The sequence below is a fragment of the Mustela lutreola genome, chromosome 9 (genome assembly GCF_030435805.1).
Source record: "Mustela lutreola isolate mMusLut2 chromosome 9, mMusLut2.pri, whole genome shotgun sequence".
NCBI lineage: Eukaryota > Metazoa > Chordata > Mammalia > Carnivora > Mustelidae > Mustela > Mustela lutreola.
The window spans coordinates 13,787,992-13,805,925 of NC_081298.1; the positions used below are offsets into that span (position 1 = coordinate 13,787,992).

Genomic DNA, 17,934 nt, shown 5'->3' on the forward strand with positions numbered 1-17,934 from the left:
GCTCATTCACTGTCCCCGTCCACATGGAACTTACGTGCTAGCTGAGGAAACAGGCAGCGGGCAGGTAAATGAAATGACTCTGGGTCATGATATGGGTTAAGAAAAAGATGAAACTGGACAATGTGACAAACTGACTCAGAAGCCACTTCAACCAGGGTGGTCAGGGAGGACTTCTCTGAGGAGGTGGCATTAGACTGAGACCAGAAGGAGTCAGTCACGTGCTCATGATGGCTTGGGAGGAAGGTAGGTGGCAGGGGTGGCATTTCATTGGAAATATACATGACATTCTGGTCTGGAATACAAGAGGTCAGAAAGAACAAACACAAAGCAAAACACCTGTTTGAGTTCCTGTGGCTATACAGAACACAGCAACTTATTGGCCTATGTTTCTGCATTTTAAAACTTTTTTTTTGAGAGAGAGACTTTGAGCAGGGGATGGGATACAGAGGGAGAGGGAGAGGAGGGAGAGAGGCTCTTTAGCAGGCTCCATGCCCAGCTCAGAGCCCGATGGGGCTCGATCTCACGACCCTGAGATCATGACCTGACCTGAAATTGCGAGTCAGATGCCTTACCCACTGAGCCACCCCAGCACGCCATGTTTCTGCATTTAGACAGAGCTCTGCAGGGATGGTTTTTTTCTCTGCTCTATGTGGTGTGGCCAGGGCCACTCAGCCGGGAGTTTCGCTGGAGCTTAAATGTCACAATGACCATGGAGCCTCCAGACCAGACCATGGAGCCTGTCAGCCCAGACCTCTGAGCCTGACAGTGGGCTTCTCAGAAGGCAAAAAACAGAAGCTACATGATTCCTGAAGGTCTGGGCTTGGGAGTTTAAGAATTCAACCCTGTCACACTCTATTGATCAAAGCAAGTCAAAAGTTGGCCTGGTCCAAGGGGAGGGAACTAGGTTCCACTCCTTCGTGAGGAGAGTAGCATCCGCATACAGAGAGGGGAGAAGGCTTGGCCATTGTCTTTGGAAGACTCCTACCGTGACACCTGCAAGCAGGGTGAGGGTGAGATATGGCTGTGCCATTTTGAAGCAGGGTGTTGAGATGGCCAGAGCTCAGTAAAAAGATGCTTGAACCCACCTGTAATCAGACAGATGCAAGTTCCACCAAGATGCCACAACACGCTAATCCGACCAATGGAAACTAAGCAAGGGGACAAGAAGTGATGGTGGAATGGGAGGAGACTATAACCCCCTACCATCAGCCTGGCAAGTGACACGGCAGTAATTCGGGGAACTTGCTACCTGCATTCCCTGTGGCCCCACTTTTCCTACTTCTGGGTTCATATCCCAGCAAAATTGTCCCATGGTCCCCACAGAGGTTATGTAGGAGGATATTCGGGCCTCTGCTGTTGGCAGTACCTAGGAGCTGGAGGCCACCTAGGTGACCTTCATGGCAGGGGGTGGGGTGATGGTGTTGAAGTGAAACATGGGGCAGCGCACTGTGGGAAACAGCAACCCGCAGAAGTAACAAACAACAGGTATGTGGAAGGTTTGGATACACAGGTACGTATTCTGGTGCATAGATCAGGAAATTACAGAGTCAAGTGGGCAGCAGGATGGAAGCACTGATGATAGATGAAAAACAAGGTGAATAAAAGCCACTGAAAGAGGAGTTCTGTGAGCCACTTTGGACTCCTGGCTCTACCCATAACAGACCTTAGCAGGTCCTTTAGGTTTTGGACTTTAGAGAGATAAGAAGAGTGCACAGTCAGGGTCTCAGAAGGCAATAGTAAGCACACAGACTAGTCAATCTGAGGATCTCTTAGTAATGGGTCTAGGTCCAAGGTGCAGGCAGAGGGCAAGGGAAACCATGCGGGAAACCATGTGGGAAACCATGCAAGTCCTCGGTGGTGGGAAGGAGGAGAACATCCCAGCTGAGACTCTGAGGGACAGAAGCCCACATGGGGCTGGCACCTTTACTCCTGGGGCACAGACAGCCCTTGATGACTCGAAAGAGGGAAATTGCCCTGTGCCTTTCTCTACACCCTCCCTCAGCTCTCCTGCTGGCACACTCCATGACCAAACCCAAACTTATCAGTAAGGGTTCTCCAAAGAAACAGAATGAGCAGGATGGAATATATACATATATATACCCAGGCAAGAGTCCAAAGGCAATCTTCTGGCAGAATTCCCTCTTGCTCAGGGGAAGTCAATCTTGTGTTCTATCTGCACCCTCAACTGATTGGATGAGGCCCACCACATAATGAGGCAACAATCTGATTCACTCAAACTCCATTAATCTAAATGAAACTTTCATTCAAAAACACCCTCACAGAAACGTCCAGAATAATGTTTGACCAAATAGCCATGTTGACACAGAAAACTAACCATCGCACCCACGGAAGCCAGAAGCAGGAGAGTCCTTTGAGGCTGCCCAGCCAGGTCTAATCCCAGGGCTCAGGGGAGAAGAAGAGTCGAGACTGGGTCTAGAGGGGCAAAGTGAGGAAACATGGCAGGGAAGGTTTAGACCCAACTGGAGTTTGTAACCTAGTGGTCCCCAGGTCAGCATCCAGCACACAGTCAGGATTTTGGGGTCACCTTTCATGAGTTTTAAACTATTAATTGGGGGTGCCTGGGTGGCTCAGTGGTTAAAGCCTCTGCCTTCGGCTCAGGTCATGATCCCAGGGTCCTGGGATTGAGCCTCACATCGGGCCCTCTGCTCAGCGGGGAGCCTGCCTCTTCCTCCTCTCTCTCTCCCCCTGCCTCTCTGCCTACTTGTGATCTCTGTCAAATAAATAAAAATCTTTAATTAAAAAAACTATTAATTTATTTCTAATATTTTTAAATTCAGAAAATTTCACATTAAAATCTCGATTTGTTGGGGTGCCTGGGTGGCCCAATGGGTTGAGCCTTTGCCTTCGGCTCATGTCATGGTCTCAGGGTCCTGGGATGGAGTCCCGCATCAGGCTCTCTGCTCAGTGGGGAGCCTGCTTCCCCCTCTCTCTCTGCCTGCTTCTCTGCCTACTTGTGATCTCTCTCTCTGTCAAATAAATAAATAAAATCTTTTTTAAAAAATTAAAAAACACCAAAACCTTTATTTGTGCTTCTCTTGGAAAAGAAAAGTCTGGCAACAGGGGACCCTATCGTTACCTGGCAACAACTGTTTGTAGTTGAGTAGCGGTGGTGGGAAAACACAAACTGATAGGTGAACTCTCTTATTTGCCACAGTCTCCACCCCTCTTTAATGCCTTACGCTGACTCTCTTCCATTTTAAAAACACCAGATTTTTAAAACTGAGTACAAAAAAATGAAGGTACTATATCCCCTTAATAAATTTTATATTGATTATGTTTTGAGTGGATGTTTGGGATATATCAGGCTGAATAAAACTCTTAGTGAAAGTTGAATAAAAAATTTATAAAAATAAACTTCCTTTTTTATGCAGCTACTAGAAAACTTTTAATTATATAGCTCGTATTTAATATATATAGCTTGTATTCTGTGTCTACTAGGTAGCATTATCTTTTTGGCAAGATTTTAGCCACCTCTCCGTGTTCCCAGGCTGAGTGGAGGGTGGCAATATTCTGTGCCCACAGGCTGTAAAATTCAATGACTCCAACATTGGAGTCATTGGAGTCAAGCTGATCCTAGATCTGAAGGCTTACCACTTCCTCTTCCTAGGCTGTCTTATGGTTCTGAATCCTCCACCCAGAAATTCCCCTCAAAAAGCCGATGCTGTTTTGGATGATTCAGAAGACCCTTCCGGATGTGGTGGGATTTGAAGCCAGGCCAGCTTTGTGTAGGCAGAGGCAACTGCCTAAATGTGCTGAGAAAAGCCAAAAATATCTTCTGCCCTTTCCCTTCCTTGCCATCGAGCTCCCAAATCTTACACATTCACCAGAGGTTCAGGCCGGAGCTGCCAGGGGCTCCCTTAGGCAGAGCCATCAGCCTGGAGGGGAGAAAGCAGAGCAGGGGTATTTATGTACTTACTGGGTGCTCTACCTAACTTATTTCACTGAATCCTCAAACAATCCTAAGAGGCAGGTATTAGTCTCTTCATGAGAGCAGAGCCCACACGAATTCAGAGAAGGACAGTGTCTCGTCCGAGGTCACACAGCATAGTAAGTGGCAAAGCTGGCATTCACGTACAGATGTACTACCCCCGGCCCAGAGCCCCCGAGGTTCAGAGGGGCAGCTAGCCCGCTCCCTAGCACCAGCCCTACCAAGGATTCCCACAGAGACTAGAAGTTGGCAGTCCTCGTGCTGGCTTTGGTCCTCGTGCTGGCTTTGGCCCACAGACTTGTTCCGATTGGCCTGCTCAGAGGTCTTTTTTTTTTAAATGGGGGCTTTAAAAACTTGGCAAATTTTACATTAAAAAGGGAATGATTGGCATCCTTGGAAAAACTGGAAGGTCTTGTAATGTTGAACCTCTTTTCGAGGGGCTTCAACTCTCACCCGGAGCAGAGTAGAAGCTGTCCTTTTCGAGGGGGCCTACACATGGCACTTCATGCTGTTTCTGTCTGGTCTGCTCTGCTCCTTGCCTTAACTGGCTGGCCTCTGCAGGCGCCCAGGTTTCCTGCTCCCCATCTACTCTGGGTGCTCAGTTCTCTGCAGACTTGGTGTCTGACCTGGCTTCCTGGAGGGGTTTGGGATCTGGGAAAGGGATCAGGCCCTCTGAGGGTCACAGGTGTGTCTCATTGGATTGTGTGACTGTGAGAATGTCACTTCCCCTCTCTGGGCCGCAGAGTACCTCCTTCAGGCCTGAGCAAGTGACCCAGGCAACATGTCCTTAAAAGGGAAAGGATGGGGAGTCTGGAACACCATCTAGGTGCCCTTCCTCGCTGAGCCATCCATCCTGCAGGGTGGAGGCCTGGGGGCACAGCAGAAGGCTCCCGGAGGAGGTAGCCTACTGGCAGTGAGAGAGCACAGAGATGCTGGGGTGGAGTGTCTGCTTCCAGATAGGGACGGGCTTTCCAACAGCCCAGAGGTGTACCTGCCAGGCGATGACTGCTGCAGAGCGCGCACGCAGGGACCTCACACTTATTAAGCGCCAGCTGTTTGCAGTGCCAGATGCATGGGAAGGTAACACGAGCCTTGTGAACCCTTCCCTCCACACCAGTAGAGCCCAGCGGCTGACCAGTCCACTCTGGGGTAAGACTGTTGGCTATAAATTATGTCTCTACTTAATTCTCTGGTTCTCAGTTTTCTGCACTGAAGAGTGGAAATAGCAATACCTACCACAAACGGTTGTTGGAAATAAGCATTCAGGGAATTCAAATAGAGCTGTTGAGAAGCATGTCTGATATTGGCCAAGTGTGCCATAAGTGTTAACTGTTATTATCATTCCTCTCTTTTAAAAGGAGGAAACTGATGGGGTCACCTCCTCAAGGTCACACAGGTAAGGAGGGACAGAGCTAATGACAGAAAGCCAGCTAGAGGGGGGACCAGAGCCACTATGCTTAAAAGAGCGGAGGTCCAATGATCTCCTGTGCGTTCCCACCGCTCAGAGTTGGGGATCAGGCTCCTCTTAGGGCACACAACTGTGGAAGCGGAGAGTAAGGGGAAGCCAAGCAGAGTTCTAGCCCTGACTCTACCACTAATAAGCAGGAGGGCTTTTCTGAGCCTCAGTTTCTTCCTCTGTAAAATGGGAACATTCTCCCTTCCTGCTCTCAGGATCACAGATTAACTGCTTGGAAAAGGCTCTTTCCTCCCACACTTCCACCCACCCCTGCCTGCCGGAAGGCGATGAGGCACTTGCCCAACCCCTTGGGAGGTGGGCCCGGGGGGGGGGGCAGGGCAAAGCCACCAGGAGGGCTTAATTAAGGGCCAAAAAAGCAGAAGCAACAGGGTTTTCCCCAAGTTCTAGAGAATACAGTTTGCCTCACTTCCTCTCCACCTGCCAGCACTGCTCGAGCCTGCCTGCTCTGATCCAGATCCACGGCCATTCAGGAAACATGAGGGACCTGTGGGAGACAGCTGAGCACCTCGCCAGGACCGGGTAGGTCTGCAGACCCCGGACCCTGGGACCACAGGCAAGAAAGCGATCAGGGGTCAGGCACCATGGGTATGAGCCTAGCCTCAAACTCTGCCATTCCCCAGCTGTGTGACCTTGGATAAATGCCATCCCTTTGAGCCTCAGTTTCCCCATCTGTGAATGAGAGTAGTAACAATGCCTACAAGATAGTTGAATTGAGGGACACCTGGGTGGCTCAGTCATTAAGCATCTGCCTTCAGCTCGGGTCACGATCCCAAGGTCTGGGGACCGAGCCTCACATCAGGCTCCCTGCTCTGCAGGGGAGGCCACTTCTCCCTCTCCCTCTGCCTGCCGCTCCCCCTGCTTGTGCTCTCTCTCTCTCTAACAAATACATAAAATCCTTAAAAAAAAAAAAAAAAAAGTATTGAATGAGAAAATGCACACACAGGGCTAGCCATCATGTTGGGTTCAGAGTAAGCACTCAGCCGATGGCAACGGCTTTCCCTGTCATTCCCAACACCCCCCCAAGCCTTGGCCTCCGGTATGGCTTACAGATGGCTTCCCTTCCCCTATCCGTTGTATTCTTTGCTATTCTTTTAACGGCTACCGGGTCCCAAATACTCATTATACAATAGGTAAGAGGTTTCCGTCCTAAACAAAAATGCCCTCAGGGGCCAGAAAGGCCATAATTCATCATCTCTGACCACAAATGGGTCCTTGGTGCTGCCCAGCTCGGATGGCATTGCCCTGGTTCATTAACTCTCCCAACCTCCTGCACAACTATTCTCCAACCTCTCCTCCCTCTTCAAGGTTCTACTGCCTCCTCCAGCTCGCTCTCCATCTGCCGACCTCGCTTTCCTGCCGCCCTGAGCAAACAGAAGCCATCCTACCACAGCCTACAAGTATTGAGGGAGCTACATGCCGGACTCTCTTCCAGGCACTTAGGCTACATCAGCGAGCAAAAGAGACCACGTCCCTCCCCTTGAGGTATTGACGCTTTCATGACAGATAACCACTGACCTGCTCCTCATTCTGTCTCAGACACAGAGCGACCCACCGAGGGGCTTCTTCTATTCCCCCCTGTTACAGACAGGAGTTACATGTCTTACAGAAGTAACAAAACTGAGGTACAGAGAGATTAAGCAACTTGACCAAGGTCGCACAGATGGTGAGTGGTGAAGCAGAGATTTGAACCCAGGCGGTCTGGAGGCCGTGCCTTCACCACGGTTCTGTCGTGCGTCAGAAGAACTGAGACGTAGGCACCCACACTTTGCCCGTCACACCCCTCCCCTTTTGCGCTGCCCATCTTCCCCGCTGCCACTGCCTGGAAGATCACTCCAGGGGGCCTCCCCTTCATCCGCGCCCCCTTCTTGATTGGCTTTCCCACCTGCAAATTTAGGGTCCCACCCGACCAGCGGCCATGGCACCCCATCTGCACACCTTTACTGCAAACGTGACTTGGCTCGTTCATGTTTCACATTCTACTCCTTCCTATCTCTCCCAGTCCCCCTCTAGTTAGGTGCCACCAAGCTGCCCTTGGGACCTCCCCGTGGGTAAATCCAATAGTCATTGCTTGGTCCTCAGCTCGTTCACCTTCAGCAGCCTTTGACATACGTGGCCGCTCCCCTCTTGCTGGAACATTGTACTGGCCCGGCTTCCCCAGCCTCCTTCTTGCCTCCCAGCCTGGGGCGAGGGCTCTGCCCTCCAGTGTCTCTCCTTCCTGCCAACACAGCGTCCCAAGGAGTCTCCTCCTGCCCCATGGCTTTAACGTCATCTATAAATCAATGATTTTACATGTCATTCATTTCCCATCGACCTCCCACTTCCTCTCACTCCCGCAGCCAATCAGACTGCCCGTCATTGGCTCCTCCAACAGAATGTATCCAGAACCCAACCTCTTCTCACTAATTCCTCTGCCATCCCGCTTTCACGCAGGCTCTAGGAGGACAGGGATTCTCGTTCCCCATCGTTCCTGTGTCTCCAGTGGTGAGGATATAGTAGTTGTTTAATAAAGACAAGGACAACAGTGTAGAAAAGTTCCTGAGTGTTCAGCAGATCCACTCCCCACGCCTCCGAATCAGAGAGGAGACCCAGGTCCACAGAGAAGGAATGTCCAGGGTCACACAGGAAGCCAGCCAAGACTGTGCATTCATGGGAAATGGTGTCTCTATCTCCCAAATTTTGTCTCTTTCTTATTCTCCCTCATCTGTACTTCTCTCTCTCTCCACAATTCTTTCATTCTCTGGGGCGATATGGACACAGGCAGCCCGGACATCCATCCTCACATCCCCCGGAACTGGGCTCTTCCCTAATGAGCCCAGGGAGGCTGATCCTGGGGCAGCTTCTGACTAGCTCAGCTTGGGTCCTGTGGGTTTGGGGTGAGCTGCTGGGTCTGACCCACGGGGGAAGAGTGCCAACCACTGGGGCTCAAGCAGCCCATTAGCAAAGGAAGGGTTTTGAGGATCAGGGGCATTGAGCCAACATCCAACCCCTCATCCTCCTGAAAGTGCCCCCTCCCCATCTCCTTGTGTGCAGGTGCAAGTCCTGGCACTTGCTGCTCTCCAAGGCCCTCCACCCCCTGCAGGCCGCCTGGGTCGCCTTCTCTCAGCCCGTCCCAACCAGCTGTGGCCACCTGCTGACCCAGCTCCTGCTGTGCAGTTCCCTGGCTGTCGCTGCCGCGGGTCTGACCCACCACTGGCTGGTGTCCTCGCTGCTTTACCCTCCAGGACCCTCCGCCACAGTGGCCATCGTCTGGGGCCTCCTGGTCTTCCTAGTGCTGGGCCTGGTGCCCCCGGCTCGCTGCCTGTTTGCACTCAGCATCCCTACCCTGGGCACGGAGCAGGGCCGCTGCCTGCTCCTCTCCTGGAGCACAGCCACCCTGGGTGTCGCCGTGGTGCCCAACGTCTTAGCCAACATGGGCGCAGCGGGACAGGTGCTGAGATGCGTCACCGAGGGCTCCCTGGAGAGTCTGCTCAATACCACTCACCAGCTTCACGCAGCGTCCAGGGCTCTGGGCCCTGTCAGGCACGCGGGCAGCCACGGCTTGACCCTGCAGGCCCAGGGCAACGGCTCCGTGTTCCGGCTTCATATGCTCAGGGTCACTCGGCAGGTGCTGGAGGACTTTTCCAGCCTGGAGTCCCTGGCCCGGGCAGCCGTGCTCAGAACCCAGCAGGTGGTCGCCGGGCTCTTTATGCTGGGCCTCCTGGTGGACTCGGGCTGGTATCTCCATCGCTACCTGACCAATCTGCGGTTTGACAACATCTACGTGACCCGGCAGCTGGCTTGGCAGCTGGCGGAGACCCAGGCCACGTACTTGGTGGCCTCCCCACCAACTTGGCTGCTCTGGGCCGCCCGGCCGAGGCTGTCCCAGGGGGAGCTGCTGAGTTGTCTCCTGAGGCTGGGGCTGCTCTCGCTGTTCCTGATGGTCACAGCTGTGATGGTGGCCACAGACCACGTGGCCTTTCTGCTGGCTCAGGCGGCCGTGGACTGGGCTCAGAAGCTGCCTGCCGTGCCCATCACGCTCACAGTCAAGTATGATGTAAGTGCAGTGCCAGTGCCCGTGCCAGGAGTAGAGTCATTTCCTTGTAGGAAGGGGCGGGGTGTGTTAACTGCTTGATTTGCAATTTAATATTATTTGCCTCCAAGCCTCAGTCCTTGGAGAAGCTAGGGGAACCCTGGGGCATTGGCAGACAGACTCATTTCGTTCCCAGTACTGCTCAGTGTAATGGGTCCCAATCTCACCCCTATGGCAGATGAGGACCCAGATACCCAATGGCTTGGAAAGAGTTTGACCCCCCAGGTCACTCTTTTCCTAAGTGGCAAGGTGTCCTAGCTTCATTTTCCCCACTTATATGAACTGGATGGACCCTCCTCAGCCTGCCAGCCTATTGTGAGTCTTAACATGTGGTCCCCTGTGAAAGCACCCAGGAGAGGTCTAGTCACTTCACCACGCTGAACAACTCGCGGCTGAATGCATCAGAGGGGAGGAGGGCTTACGAAAGATCTAGATCAGGAGTTTGCCAACTGTGGCCCCTGCGCCAAACCCCGCCGGCTTCCTGGTTTCGTAAACTGAGTTTTCTTAGAACACAGCCGTGTCTTTTGTCTACATAGAGGCCTGTGGCTGTGTCAGAGAAGTTGACGGAAGCTGATAGGTGTATCAGGGACTGTATGATCTCTGAAGTGAAACGGATTCTTCAACTTTTAAGTTCGTTTCTTTTTTCTGATTTTAAAAGAAAATAAAATACTTCCATGAGCCCCCTTGAGCAGAGCCCGGTGGAGAAGCGGGTCTTGGCCAGAACCTAGGATCCAACCGAAAAGGTCTGGCTCCAAAGTCTGAATGGTCAACCTCTGACCTCCCTGCCTCCCCACACCTGCTACTGTACGCCCCGAGGGAAGAGCAGAGCCTAATTCTTAGAAGCAGGATATTGGGACCTGCCTTGGCTGGGACAGAACCCCTGGCCTGGCCACATCATTGTGTGACTTTAGGCTGCCCATCTTTTCAGTGAGGCATTCTGGGCTCAACCTCAGAGGAGCGTGCCTATTTGATGAGAAAGACATCTGAACTATTCGCTAAGGGCTTAGCAAAGAGAAAATACCCACAATACCCATTTGTTTTCTCTAAAGCGTTCTGTTCCAAACGTGATAATAAAAATAGCATTTGCACCGTGCTTTTTGCTTGCCAGAAAGTCTGCTTCAGGTTCCTGATGTCGCTTGCTGCTCATCAGTGCCCAGAAGGCCGGAGGCTGGGCTACTTCTGTGCCCGTTTTGCAGAGGGGGCAGGCGGCCACAGGGGGTGGGGGACAGGGAATGGCCACAGTGTCCGTCTGTTGACCTGGCCTTTTTCTCCTCTTTGAAGGCCAGATACACAGTCCTGGGTTTCGTCTTCTTCCTCTTCAACCAGCCACCTCCGGAGAGCCCCTACCTCTCCGCTCACAGCTCCTTCCAGTGGGAGCTCCGCTTCACCTCCCCGGGCTGCCCGCTGCTGCCCGCCCAGAGCCCCCACACTACTGCCTGCCTGACTGCCGGGGCCCTGCAGCTGGCGGCTGGAGCCACCGTCCTGCTGGAGACCTATGCCCAGCGCCTGCGGCACACGATCGCCGCCTCCTTCTTCTCCGCCCAGGAGGCAAGGAGGGTCCGCCACCTGCACACCCGGCTCCAGCGCAGATATGAGAGGCACGGAGGCCAGCAGCCGCCCCTGGGGCCTCCCTCCCGCTCTCGGACCCCAGTCTACCAGCAAGAACCCAGCTTGGATAGACAGGCCGACCACACGCTGGCCACTGGAAGGAACCAAGAGCATGCGGCAGAGGGTTGAGAGTCTGGAAGCCGCACAGACCTTGGTCCTCCTGCTGCCTTCTGTGTGACCTCGGGTAGACGACTTCACCTCTCTGAGCGCCCGTTTCTACACCTGCATAGTGACTGACCTAATAACCACCCACGTGACCTACTTTCCATGTGCGGCTGTGGAAAGGAAGGAATGTAATACTGGGCACAGCAGGCTTGAAGAAGCAGTAAAGGCCTCTGCACAGTGAAGACCAGCAAGTGCAGAGACAGCCCGAGGTTCCTCCCTCCCCCCAGGAAGCTGGGGGTCAGCCTGCGCTCTCTTCTGCACACACTGCTTTCCCTAGTGTATGGAAACTCTACTTAGTGAATGTATCTAAATGCTCCTGGAACTTACTCATACATCCCCCGAATCCTCTTACATTTAGCCGTCTAAACTTTTCTTGATTTTATAAACGGAGTATTGATTAAATCCTACATTCGATTATGTTACTCTTTTGTTTCAAATTCCGCTGGGGCTTTCCCATCCAGAGTTGCCAAGGATTAGCAAATAAAAATACATGACACCCGACTCCATTTGAATTTCAGATGAATAATAAATACGGATTTAGTCTAAGTATACCCTTGGGACATTCTTATACTAAACAAACTTATTCAAAACCTGTATTTGTCGCTTATCTGAAATTCAAGTGGGACGAAGCCATCCATATTTTATCCAGCAACTGCCTCCCCATCGAAATTCTAGTAAAACCACAGCTCTCTGCCCTGTGGGCTTGGTATTCCCTGTTGTCCCCTCCAGATCATTCTCTGCCCTTCTCTAGCCCGGGAATTCTTACCTCCATGAACTGTATCACCCTGGCTCCCCTGGCCTCTGAGTTCTAGCTGGGCTCAGCCGATGGGAGGTACTGGCTAGCGATCCAAAGTGTGAGAGGAGGGACGCCTGGGTGGCTCAGTGGGTTAGGCCACTGCCTTCGGCTTAGGTCATGATCTCAGGGTCCTGGGATTGAGTCCCGTATAGGGCTCCTTGCTTGGCAGGGAGCCTGCTTCTCCCTCTGCCGGCTGTGCCTGCTGCTCCTCCTGCTTGTGTGTGCGTTCTCTCTCTCTCTCTCTGACAAAGAAAATCTTCAGAGTGGGAGAGGAGAGAGATGTCTGGATATTTGCTCCGGCAGCCCCTCTGGGCTACTTGGCAGAGGCCACACTCCATCATGGGCAACCGCAGCTGCTGTCTGGCTGGGTGCCCCGCCCCCCACGGTGGCTGTAGATGTCCCTGGGTTCTGGAACGGTACAGCTTCCACAGGTGCTCGTCTCTGAGATCCTCACCATCCTTCCCTTTACCAAGCCTCCACCTCTGCACCTTCATTAAACTCTCTTTCATTTCCCCTTTAGGACTACCATCTCTTTCCTGCAGGACCCGGATGGACAATGATACGCTGTGGATCACAAATCCCAGCTCAAGCCAACCTCTCCCTCCCTCACTATGCCTGGGCTGCATGGGCTTAAACTCCCCAGAAGCTCCGGGCTGGTTTGCACCTCAGGACACTGCTCTTGCTGTATGCACATCCTGGAACACATTTCTTTCAAGTCTTGGCATGGAAAGCTTCTTTGCATCCTTCCCCCGAAGGGATTAGCTCAACTGTCTCCTCCTCAGAGAAGCGTTCCCTGACCACTCCATCTCATATGGTCCCATCCAAGACAGTTTCATTCCATCACAGGAGTGGACAAGCTACAATCTGTGAGCCAAATCTGGCCTGCTGCCTGGTTTTGTGAGCAGAATTTTATTGGAACGTTGCCTCACACCCATTAGTTTAAGTATTGGCTCTGGCTGCTTCCGCTGATGGCAGATTTGAGTCGTTGAGACAGGGACTGTGCGGCCCCCTAAAATCTGAAACATTTACTATCTGGCTCTTTAACTAAAATGTTTGCTGACCCCAATCTATCATATCAAATTGTTATCTCGCCTCTGTAAATACTCTTATCCATATCTTTTATTAGCTTACGTATGCATTTCTAGATTTTAGCTATCTCTTTGTTACTTGCTATCAGATTCATATATCGTCCCGCAAGAGTGTGAACTCCATACTCTGTGTCTGTTTCTCCACAGTATTTCCAGTACCTGAAGCAGTGCCTGGTACCGAGTAAACCCTCAGTGAAAATTCGATTGAAGTCCAGGTCCCTGGAGGTAGGACTGAGTGCTCTCTGTCCTCGGCTCCTTCCTAAAGATCTGGGGCTTGCAGAAGGGAATGGTTAGGTACTGGAAGCAGCCTGCTGTGGGCCAGATTGGTGGCCAAAGGGAAAGCCACAGAGCAGGAGGAGATATATTCCCAGGCAAGTGTTTCAACTTAAGCAGCCCGTGCCTGTGAGTCACGAGCCGCAGGGAGCTGACCCACACACCCACCGCCTCTCCGCCCACTCCGCAAAGGGTGTTTGTGCCCCTCCCTGAGGGCCATCATTGGCCTCACCTGACACCCAATCCCACTCCAGCTCCTGTTCCCACAAAGCTGCCCTATGGCTTGTTTAGATGGTGAGTCACCCACACATTTTCTTAAATTGCACAAGTAACACGTGAATCCTCGTCCTTATAAAAATTAGAGCAGAGAAGATAATAATAGCTAGTGCTTGTTGGGTGCATGTGATGTGCTGGGAGGGCGCTGGGGGCGGGGCAGAGATGCCCACAACTGGCTCTCGGGAGCTGGTGCAGGCAGGCTCTATGCACCATTAGATGTGCCCCAAACTCCATGGAAAGCTCTATGTACATCATGTTATTGAAACCTCACAGAAGCGGGAATCTGGGTGTGGCGGTCGGTTAAGCACCTGACTCTTGGTTTCAGCTCAGGTCATGATCTCAGGTTCTGGGATCGAGCCGGGCATTGGAGTCTGCTTGAGAGTCTCTCTCTCTCTCTCTCTCTCTTTCCCCCTCTGCCCCTCCCTGTGCTTGTACTCTATTTCTCACTATATGAGAAATAAACAAATCTTTAAAAAAAAATAAAACTCACAAAAGTCTATGAGATAGATGGTATTATGCTTCTCCTTTTAGAGTGACAAAATGGAGATTCAGAGAGGTTAAGTGTTTTGCCTGAGGTCACACACAGCCAATCAGCTGCAGAGCCAGAACTTAAATCCAGGTGGTCTGGCTTCCAGAGCCTATGGTCTTAACAAGTAAGAGTAATGTCTCCTTTGACCACTGCACACGTATCTGCCTCCCTAGCCCACAGACACAACCGCTGTTATCTGCCGGTGGGCGCCATTTGGATATCTGTCTGCACATGTAAGTATGTGTAAATAGAACACAGACATGTGTAAGGCTGTGTGTTGTTCTGGGTGAGGCAATGTGAAATGTACAGTTCCGCTGCCTGTCTCTTCATTCAGCAATATGTCTCTGCACTACCTCGTTCTCTCTAATTGTTGGACGGCATTGATAGGTCATGAATTGTTTAGCATTTCCCCCCTCTGGTAGGTGGATGTTCAGGTGGTTTCCGATTTTTGTTATGGTAAACAATGCTGCCGTGGACATCCTTGGCCATGCCTCTTGGTGTACATTAGACGGCTTCCTTGTCTAGATGTAGAATTTCCCGAATTATGTGGGAACTTACTTATTAACTTATTTATGAGGTTGAAGCCTTTAGGTGCATGCTAGCTGGTTTGACAGACAGACATCCAAGATGGCCCCCAATGACTCCCAGTGGATCCTGACATTCACACCCTGGTGTGAGTCTCCCCTTGAACGTCCTCGCAGCTCAGAGATTATGGGAAAAGTGGTGGGGTGTCATTTCTGTGATCAGGTTCCTGAAACCACTGCTCCCATCTTGGTAACAGGCTCTCTTACCATCTCAGATTGCATGCTTGGATGAAGCAAGCTGCCATGTTGGAGATGCCCACATAGAAGGATCGGAGGGTGACCTCTTATTACTATCTCACACTGTTCCGTGGGTTGACTGGGCTTCGCCGGGTGGTTCTCGTGTGCAGTCTCTTGTATCAGTGCAGGTGGACGGGGACCGGGGCTGGGGACCTTTGAAGGCTTGACTGCACTGGCCATGCACAACGGCCTCTCTACTCAGTGTTGGGGGCCACAGTGCTCCTTATGTGGTCTGGACAGAGCAGCTTGAACATCCCCCAGCAACCTGGGGCTCTGAGAAATGGGAAGCAGATGCCGCCAGGCCACTTAGGAGTCACCCCTGGAACTGGTCAGTATCACCTCCACCAAAGGACTCACAGAACCCGCCCAGACTCAAGGACCCCACCTCTTGACCAGAAGTGGTGCGGTCACATTGCAAAAGAGCACATGGGCCACCTCCCTGGAGCACTTGGAAAACACATTCTGCTGCGGGCAGCTTGAAGAGCCAAGAGGAGCCTTCGGCTTTCAAAGAGCAGGAGCCACTCTGATGTCAGCTGGGGAGGACCCGGTGGAGGACGCAGTCTACTGCTTGCATTCTTGGGATGCTACTCCAGGAAGCCGGGGAAGGAGCGATGCCAATAATCTCTATAGCGTGGCAATGTTGTTTGAGTCAGCCAGAGTGATACGCAAATCTCAGCTCTCTGGCTGAGGACTGGGTAACTTGGCGGCACCCCAGCCCCTCTCAGGGTCTCTGTCCCTTCACTCGCCATCTGGAGGAAGCCAGCTGTTGGAAGTGCTCCATGAAGCTGCCCGCCCACAGACCCAATGCCCAGTCCTCAGGGGGGCTTCCTCCTGCAGTGATGACCAGAGAGGGAAAGGGTTTCCTCCTGGTCATAGCATGGCCACCGTCTGGCAGCAGAGGGCTACCGGGTACACCTGCAATGACTCCCAGGAGACCTGGGACCAAAGTCACCCATCCTGCTTCCTTCAAGGGGACACTATCCAACCGTTGCGCCATTGTTAGCCAGACAGAAGGTTGGGGGCTCTGTCTGAGGCACCGTGAGTAAGAGGGAGAGGTGGGGAGAGGCTGCATCCTACAGGGCATTCTAGGGCTCGCAGAAGGAGCTGGAATTCATTTTAAGTGCAAAGCAATGCCATTGAAGGCTGTCAGCAGGAGAGTGGCTTGCATTTTTAAGAGATCACTTGATAGTGGATGAGGAATGGGCCATAGAGTCAGGAGAAAGAATGAAGCAGAGAACCCGGGAAGCAATTGCAGTTGTCCTATCAAGAGGTTCGGGATGGAGGAAAGTGCTGGTCCAGGGCATATGGTGAAAGGTGCATTAATTTGAGGTATGTTTTGGGGGTAGAACTGAACTCCTGTAAGTATGGGATGTCAGCAGTGAGGGAGAGACATAATTCCTGAATATTTGGTTTGAACAACTGGGTGGATGTTTTAGCAACCGGTGGCATTACTAAGATGCCTTTAGTAAGAAGAAGAAGACTAGAGATGAGGTAGAGTATGGGAAAATAAAAAATGCCACTTGAGATGTACTTAGTTCACTGCCAAGTACTGCGCTTTGCTGCTGGCAACTAAACAGCTCAGTTAGGCAGGAGAGAGAGCTGAGCTGGCAGGCTTAGAGGGAGAGAAGCCCATGGAGCCACTTTGCAGTTAATATGGCTAAAAGGATTGCTCTGGGCCATGCTCAGGAAGGATCGCCACTCCCTGGACTGGGGAGGAAGAACCCTGGGGCTTAACTGACATTTGGTTCCTTGGAAAGAGCTGAGTAAGGGACGGCTGGGATTGGGGTGGGGACAAGGAGAGTCTGGGGTTCTGCTTCCTGCTTGGTCCCTGACTGTCTGCATCACGTTGGAAATCCTTCCTCTCTGGACCTCAGTTTCCTCATCTATAAAATGGGACTAATAGTACCTGCCTAGCCAGGGCTGGGGGAAATAAAGGTAGTGAATATAGCAGGGTGTTCAGCTCTGAGTAGGCTGCTTTGCTATTGTTCTTGCTGGAGATCCCAGAGAACAGTATAGGGCAGAGAGGTCAGAGAGTATGTGCGTGGGATGTGTAAGAATGGGGACTCCATGGCCACACTCCTGGGCTAAACTGCTGGTAGCCCTCCCACTGTACTAACCTATGTATCCTTGAGCCAATCATTTCACTGCTCTAGGCCTCGGTGTCTTCATCTGTAAAGCTGGGAATCTAGTAATAATGTTCCCCAGAGGACGTTGCAGTATAAAATGAATTAATATGTGTGAAGCACACAGAGCCTCCCCAGGCAAATAACTGCTTCGTATACACTATCATCATTCATTACAAAGACTGACAATTGGGGACGTCCTGGACCCTGGCTGGTGCCCCCAAGATACAGCCCTGTCAAGTTCCCCATCATTCATTTCTTGGCCATTTATCAGATCTGTAGACTGAGAGTTTGGGCTCATCCATAAGGGGGTTGCGGGAAGGAAACATGTTTACTATCTGTCATCACTGATACATTCCCCCCTGCCCAGTGGAGCACAGCTAAGCGCTTGGCATGGATTTTTTCCTTTGTCCCTCGTGTAAGCCTCCCAAGGACACTCTGAGATGGGTTCTATTATTATTAGCCCATCTCACAGATGAAAAATCATTTTTATAGAGCATAATCGATGGACCGGAAGCAGCAAACAACTCCACGGCGTCTGCTCTAATCAGGTACAGAGCTGGGCTCCCTAGAAAGCAGCTCTTATGCTTTTTATGAAGCTCAGTGGGTCCCACCTTCTCTAGAAGCTTTCTTTAGTGAAGAAACGAGTTCTTTCCTTCACTCAGCTGCTATGCTGTGTCTCCTCTGTTATCAGACTCGGAGCTAGAAAGATTCACAAGGCACAGTCTTGCCCCTGACTGGCAAGTGCCCCTGGCACAGT

The 17,934-nt window shown here is 51.8% G+C and overlaps 1 protein-coding gene across 1 annotated transcript; it reads left to right on the top strand.

The window, feature by feature from the left end:
- Positions 1-5,306: 5,306 nt before the first annotated feature.
- Positions 5,307-11,676, top strand: OCSTAMP (osteoclast stimulatory transmembrane protein). Its single transcript, XM_059133024.1, has 5 exons — positions 5,307-5,345; positions 5,851-5,945; positions 6,732-6,908; positions 8,457-9,459; positions 10,777-11,676. The coding sequence occupies exons 2-5, from the start codon at positions 5,902-5,904 to the stop codon at positions 11,230-11,232; spliced, it is 1,680 nt and encodes a 559-aa protein (XP_058989007.1). The 5' UTR covers positions 5,307-5,345; positions 5,851-5,901; the 3' UTR covers positions 11,233-11,676.
- The last annotated feature ends 6,258 nt before the right edge of the window (positions 11,677-17,934 follow it).

Bases quoted from the DNA above. Each gene is read 5' to 3' on its own strand.
- OCSTAMP (XM_059133024.1), top strand. From the start codon at position 5,902: ATGAGGGACCTGTGGGAGACAGCTGAGCACCTCGCCAGGACCGG. The intron at 6,909-8,456 runs GTATTGACGCTT...CCTTGTGTGCAG, and splicing joins ACCACGTCCCTCCCCTTGAG to GTGCAAGTCCTGGCACTTGC. The intron at 9,460-10,776 runs GTAAGTGCAGTG...TCCTCTTTGAAG, and splicing joins CGCTCACAGTCAAGTATGAT to GCCAGATACACAGTCCTGGG.